General features: G+C 57.7%; 3 protein-coding genes across 3 annotated transcripts; all 3 read right to left on the bottom strand.

Annotated features, from left to right (window-relative positions):
• Positions 1 to 238: 238 nt before the first annotated feature.
• On the bottom strand, positions 239 to 1,303 carry LOC135810557 (mucin-19-like; the record flags this gene model as incomplete). Its single annotated transcript, XM_065324049.1, has 1 exon — positions 239 to 1,303. A coding segment is annotated over one exon (930 nt), but the record flags the coding sequence as incomplete, so codon positions are not given.
• Positions 1,304 to 1,416: 113 nt separating this feature from the next.
• On the bottom strand, positions 1,417 to 1,855 carry LOC135810556 (uncharacterized). The gene is made up of 2 exons (XM_065324048.1): positions 1,848 to 1,855; positions 1,417 to 1,780 (listed from the first exon to the last, which is right to left on the bottom strand). The coding sequence occupies exons 1-2, from the start codon at positions 1,853 to 1,855 to the stop codon at positions 1,417 to 1,419; spliced, it is 372 nt and encodes a 123-aa protein (XP_065180120.1).
• Positions 1,856 to 2,077: 222 nt separating this feature from the next.
• LOC135810555 (melanoma-associated antigen E1-like) lies at positions 2,078 to 4,805 on the bottom strand. The gene is made up of 2 exons (XM_065324047.1): positions 4,654 to 4,805; positions 2,078 to 3,436 (listed from the first exon to the last, which is right to left on the bottom strand). Exons 1-2 carry the CDS (start codon positions 4,803 to 4,805, stop codon positions 2,137 to 2,139), a joined length of 1,452 nt encoding a protein of 483 aa, XP_065180119.1. The 3' UTR covers positions 2,078 to 2,136.
• Positions 4,806 to 6,342: the final 1,537 nt, after the last annotated feature.

The raw sequence follows: 6,342 nt of genomic DNA, 5'->3' as shown, positions 1-6,342 counted from the left end.
ATGCCGGGTCGCCCCGGCTTGCAGTAGCGGCCGGTGATACCGGGTCGCCCTGGCATGCAGAAGCGGCCGGTGATGCCGCGTCGCCCTGGCTAGCAGTGGCGGCCAGTGGTGCCGTGTCGCCCTGGCTCGCAGTAGCAGCCGGTGATGGCGTGTCGCCCTGGCTTGCACTAGCGGCCGGTGAAGCCGTGTCGCCCTGGCCTGCAGTAGCGGCCGGTGGTGCCGTGTCGTCCTGGCTTGCAGTAGTGGCCGGTGATGCCGTGTCATCCTGGCTTGCAGTAGCGGCCGGTGGTGCCGTGTCGCCCTGGCTTGCAATAGCAGCCGGTGATGGCATGTCGCCCTGGCTTGCACTAGCGGCCGGTGAAGCCGTGTCGCCCTAGCCTGCAGTAGTGGCCGGTGATGCTGTGTCACCCTGACTTGCTGTAGTGGCCGACGATGCCGTGTCACCCTGGCATGCAGTAGCAGCCGGTGATGCCGTGTCACCCTGGCTTTCAGCAGTGGCCGGTGATGCCGTGTCGCCCTGGCTTGCAGTAGCAGCCGTTGATGCCGTGTCGCCTTGGCTTGCAGTAGCAGCCGGTGATTCCGTGTCACCCTGGCTTGCAGAAGCGGCCGGTGATGCCGTGTCGCCCTGGCGTGCAGTAGCGGCCGGTGATGGCGTGTCGCCCTGGCCTGCAGTAGCGGCCGATGATGCCGTGTTTCCCTGGCTTGCAGTAGTAGCCGGTGATGCCGTGTCGCCCTGGCTTGCAGTAGCGGCCGGTGATGCCATGTCGCCCTGGCTTGCAGTAGCGGCCGGTGATGACGTGTCAACCTGGCTTGCAGAAGCGGCCGGTGATGCCGTGTTAACCTGGCCTGCATTAGCGGCCGGTGAAGCATTGTCGCCCTGGCCTGCAGTATCGGCCGGTGATACCGTGTCGCCCTGGCCTCGACTAGCAGCCGGTGATGCCGTGTCACCCTGGCTTGCAGTAGCGGTCGATGATATCGTGTCACCCTGGCTTGCAGTAGTGGCCGGTTGTACCGTGTCATCCTGGCCTGCAGTAGCGGCCGGTGGTGCCGTGTCTCCCTGGCTTGCAGTAGCGGCCGGTGATGCCGTTTCGCCCTGGCTTGCAGTAGTGGCCGGTGATGTTGTATCGCCCTGGTTTGCAGTAGTGGCCAGTGAGGCGTGTCGCCTTAGCTTGCAGTAGCGGCCGGTGATGCCGTGTCGCCCTGGCTTGCAGTAGCGGTCGGTGATGCCGTGTCGGCCTGGCTTGCAGGAGCGGCTGGTGATGTCGTGTCGTCCTGGCTTGTAGTAGCGGCCGGCAATGCCGTGTCACCCTGACTTGCAGTAGCTGCCTGTGATGCCGTGTCGCCCTGGCTTGCAGTGGCGGCCAGTGATGCCGGGTCGCCCTGGCTTGCAGTAGCGGCCGGTGATACCGTGTCGCCCTAGCCTGCATTAGCGGCCGGTGATGCTGTGTCGCCCTGGCTAGCAGTGGCCGCCAGTGGTGCCGTGTCACCCTGGCTTGCAGTAGCGGCCGGTGGTGCCGTGTCGCCCTGGCTTGCACTGGCCGCCGGTGAAGTTGTGTCGCCCTGGCCTGCAGTAGCGGCCGGTGGTGCCGCGTCGTCCTGGCTTGCAGTAGTGGCCGGTGATGGCGTGTCATCCTGGCTTGCACTAGCGGCCGGTGGTGCCGTGTCGCCCTGGCTTGCAGTAGCAGCCGGTGATGCCGTGTCGCCCTGGCTTGCACTAGCGGCCGGTGAAGCCGTGTCGCCCTGGCCTGCAGTAGCGGCCGGTGATGCCGTGTCGCCCTGGCTTGCAGTAGTGGCCGGTGATGCCGTGTCACCCTGATTTGCAGTAGTAGCCGACGATGCCGTGTCACCCTGGCATGCACTAGCAGCCGGTGATGCCGTGTCACCCTCGCTTTCAGCAGTGGCCGGTGATGCCGTGTCGCCCTGGCTTGCACTAGCAGCCGTTGATGCTGTGTCGCCTTGGCTTGCAGTAGCAGCCAATGATTCCGTGTCACCCTGGCTTGCAGAAGCGGCCGGTGATGCCGTGTCGCCCTGGCTTGCAGTAGCGGCCGGTGATGGCGTGTCGCCCTGGCCTGTAGCAGCGGCCGAAGATGCCGTGTTGCCCTGGCTTGCAGTAGTAGCCGGTGATGCCGTGTCGCCCTAGCTTGCAGCAGCGGCCGGTGATGCCATATCGCCCTGGCTTGCAGTAGCGGCCGGTGATGACGTGTCAACCTGGCTTGCAGAAGCGGCCGGTGATGCCGTGTCGCCCTGGCCTGCATTAGCGGCCGGTGATGTCGTGTCGCCCTGGCCTGCAGTAGCAGCCAGTGATACCGTGTCGCCCTGGCCTGCAGTATCGGCCGGTGATACGGTGTCGCCCTGGCCTCCACTAGCGGCCGGTGATGCCGTGTCACCCTGGCTTGCAGTAGCGGTCGATGATATCGTGTCGCCCTGGCTTGCAGTAGCGGCCGGTGAAGCCGTGTCGCCCTGGCCTGCAGTAGCGGCCGGTGATGCCGTGTTGCCCTGGCTTGCAGTAGTGGCCGGTGATGCCGTGTCGCCCTGGCTTGCAGTAGCGGCCGGTGATGCCATGTCGCCCTGGCTTGCAGTAGCGGCCGGTGATGACGTGTCAACCTGGCTTGCATAAGCGGCCGGTGATGCCGTGTCGCCCTGGCCTGCATTAGCGGCCGGTGATGCCGTGTCGCCCTGGCCTGCAGTAGCGGCCGGTGATACCGTGTCGCCCTGGCCTGCAGTATCGGCCGGTGATACCGTGTCGCCCTGGCCTCCACTAGCGGCCGGTGATGCCGTGTCACCCTGGCTTGCAGTAGCGGTCGATGATATCGTGTCACCCTGGCTTGCAGTAGTGGCGGTTGATGCCTTGTCGCCCTGGCTTGCAGTAGCGGCCGGTGATGCCGTTTTGCCCTGGCTTGCAGTAGTGGCCGGTGATGCCGTGTCGCCCTGGCTTGCAGTAGCGGCCGGTGATGCCGTGTCTCCCTGGCTTGCAGAAGTGGCCAGTGATGCCGTGTCACCCTGACTTGCAGTAGTGGCCGGTGGTGCCGTGTCACCCGGGCATGCAGTAGCAACCGGTGATGCCGCGTCACGCTGGCTTTCAGCAGTGGCCGGTGATGCCGTGTCGCCCTGGCTTGCAGTAGCGGCCGTTGATGCTGTGTCGCCCTGGCTTGCAGAAGCAGCCGGTGATTCCGTGTCACCCTGGCTTGCAGTAGCGGCCGGTAATGCCATGTCGCCCTGGCTTGCAGTAGTGGCCGTTGATGCCGTGTCGCCCTGGCTTGCAGTAGCGGCCGGTGATGCCGTGTTGCCCTTGCTTGCAGTAGTGGCCGGTGATGCCGTGTCGCCCGGGCTTGCAGTAGTGGCCGGTGATGCCGTGTCGCCTTGGCTTGCAGTAGCGGCCGGTGATGGCGTGTCACCCTGGCTTGCAGTAGCGGCCGGTGATGCCGTGTCGCCCTGGCTAGCAGTAGTGGAAGGTGATGCCGTGTCACCCTGGCTTGCAGTAGCTGCCGGTGTGTGTGGTGTGTGTGGTGTGTGTGGTGTGCGTGGTGTGCGTGGTGTGTGTGGTGTGTGTGATACTTGTGGTGTGTGTGATGTGTGTGGTGAGTGTGTTGTGGGTGGTGTGTGTGGTGTGTGTGTGTGGTGTGTTTGGTGTGGGTGTTGATTTTCGTGTGTGTGGTGTGTGTTGTGGGTGGTGAGTGTGGTGTGGGTGGTGTTTGTGGTGTGGGTGGTATGTGTGGTGTGCGTGGATAGAGTGTGTGTGTTGTGTGTGGTGTGGGTGTTGTGTGTGGTGTGTCGCCCTGGCTTGCAGTAGTGGCTGGTGACGTTGTGTCACCAGTGGTGGCCGGTGATGCCGTGTCACCCTGGCTTGCAGTGGCGGCCGATGCAGTGTCAACCTGGCTTGCAGTAGTGGTTGATCAGATCCTTCCAGATACGTATTAATTGAGCCGCCACTCTATCCATTGGTTAGCCGAGACCTATCCCACAAGGCAGTGGGTGCAGTGAGGTAGCTGCTTTTCCCCAGTTGGATGAGCACTTGCTCAATGCCCCTGACTGGTGCGAATATTGACCTCCGCCAACACCCCTACAAGCTCCTCTGGAACCCAGAGCAAGAACAAACTGGTTTTCAGGCGCCAGAAACTCGCCTTTCAGACCTCCAGGATTTTGTGAAAACACTCCCGCCACGTGAAGGCACCTGGTCGGTCTTTGATTGAGAGGAAGCTCTATTTTGCGCTTGGCCATATGCAGCATTTCGACAGGAGTGGGCGCTCATCTCCATCTCCCACTGCAGCCATTCTCAATCCAATTTGGGAGCACGACGAAGCTAAATCCTCTTTAGATTCGTCACCCTCATCGTCATCTTCATTCGCCATCTTATCGGCTGGTCTGTGTGCATAGCATGATTTGCAGGACAAATCAATAACGAAAATCTAATTCTAATGAATAAACGAATATTTAAACACACGGCGAGGAGACAATAATTTTATTGATTGCGGTTATCGAATAAACGAAAAGTTAAAATTAGTTAAAATTTGAAGTGTTTATGTACAAAACGATGTGTACATGTACAGTCATTTGCCGGCTTTGACGGACAGAATTCGTTAGCATTTCACTTCGCTAGCCAACAAAAATCCGGAGTTCTTTCACTTTAATCAACGTAAAAACATCTGGTCTTACAATATTTCTGCCTTGTCACCCTGGCTTGCAGTAGCGGTCAGTAATGCTGGGTCACCCTGGCTTGCAGTAGCGGGCAGTGATGCCGTGTCACCCTTGCTTGCAGTAGCGGTCAGTGATGCTGGGTCACCCTGGCTTGCAGTAACGGGCACCATGCCCCTACTTCCAGTAATGATGCTTTTACTTCTGGCTTCCAGTGGCATGGGTTGATGCTGTCTTGCTGGCTTGCACTTGGAGGAGCGGGCATTGATGCGATGTCGTCTTTGCTGTCGGATTGTATAGGAGTTGACATCTTACTTAGTAACTATACTTCTTGTGCCAGCAGTACTTAGACGAATAGCTCTCTCATCCTCAGTAGCCATACCATCCTCGTCCAACCTGAGGAGCCCACGATCCGAAGACTCAATCGCATTCTTCTTCTTTTGAAATCTTTTATTCTCACGATGGCCTGTGGCCAATAAGAGAAGCTTCTTTGTTGACATCATTGCTTCCTGATCCTTGATAATCTAGTGGTTGGTCAGGTCCTTCCAGATGCGTGTTTCTTGAGCCGCCACTCTATCCCTTGGTTAGCCAAGACCTATCCCGCAAGGTAGCAGGTGCAGTGAGGTAGCTACCTTTCCTCTGTTGGGACGAGTACTAGTCCACTACCCCTGGCAGGTGCCACCATTGACTAACGGTTCAGCTTTTCTGTCAACACCTCTACGAGCTCAGGTGCAATCCAGAGCAAGAAACAAACTGGTTTTCAGGCGTCAGCAACTCGCCTTTCAGACGTCCAGGATCTTGTGAAAACACTCCCGCCACGTGAAGGCACCTGGTTGGTCTTTGATTGAGAGGAAGCTCTATTTTCCGCTTGGCCAAATACAGCATTTAACCCTTTGGCGTCCATGGTTCGATTTCGAACCCTGAGCATTTTGTATGCATGTGCGTGCAGTCAAACTTTCGGTTCTCGGCCAAATCTTGACCAAATTCAACAATCGAAGTGTCTAAGTGGTAGATAAAACTATCAGCTATCGCCTCGAACAGGTCCGAAGTCTCTCCGATGACGTTTGAGTGAGCGGAGAGCGATCGAACATTTTGACTTTTCTGCGCTGCGTGCTCCGAGTCAGCAGTGACTCAATATTCACTTTCTCTCTTGGTATTTTGATTAGAAAACATTTGCCACAGTGAGACTATGATATGTTTTACTTCGAGCCAAAATTTCATGGCTCTGCGATGACCAGAAGCGCCATATCAAGCAGGTGAGGTTTTGACGTGTTGCTTCGCACTGCGACTTGAGTTTTACGTCTTAAAAATCAATTACTTGTCGCAGGTAAACAGCGGCTCGACTAACGCCAATAAAGCACCGTATACCAATGAAAACTAATGGAAGCACGCACAAGGCTTATTGTTACTCTGTACTGGCCGTCGTGGTGCGATAGAAATTACCTAATTTCAGAACTCAGAGTGAATTCGACGTGCACTCTAAAATCGTTCCGGTTTGGAACCACCTCTGATTTGAAGCGAAAATTGGGCAACTTGGAGGCAATGGGCCAACACAAGGGAGTGGCTCAGTTCGATTGACTCTGGCCTCAGAGCAAACTTCAACATGCCAGTTTCCTTCTACAAACATATTTCGAGTGAACAATCCACGCTGATGATCGGTTTGGGTCAATACAAATTTGGCTGTCAAGGCGTTCTGGTATCGAACCCTCC

Source organism: Sycon ciliatum, chromosome 2 (genome assembly GCF_964019385.1).
Source record: "Sycon ciliatum chromosome 2, ocSycCili1.1, whole genome shotgun sequence".
NCBI lineage: Eukaryota > Metazoa > Porifera > Calcarea > Leucosolenida > Sycettidae > Sycon > Sycon ciliatum.
The sequence above is the reverse complement of the archived record's forward strand: the minus strand, read 5'-3'. Positions and strand labels throughout refer to the sequence as shown.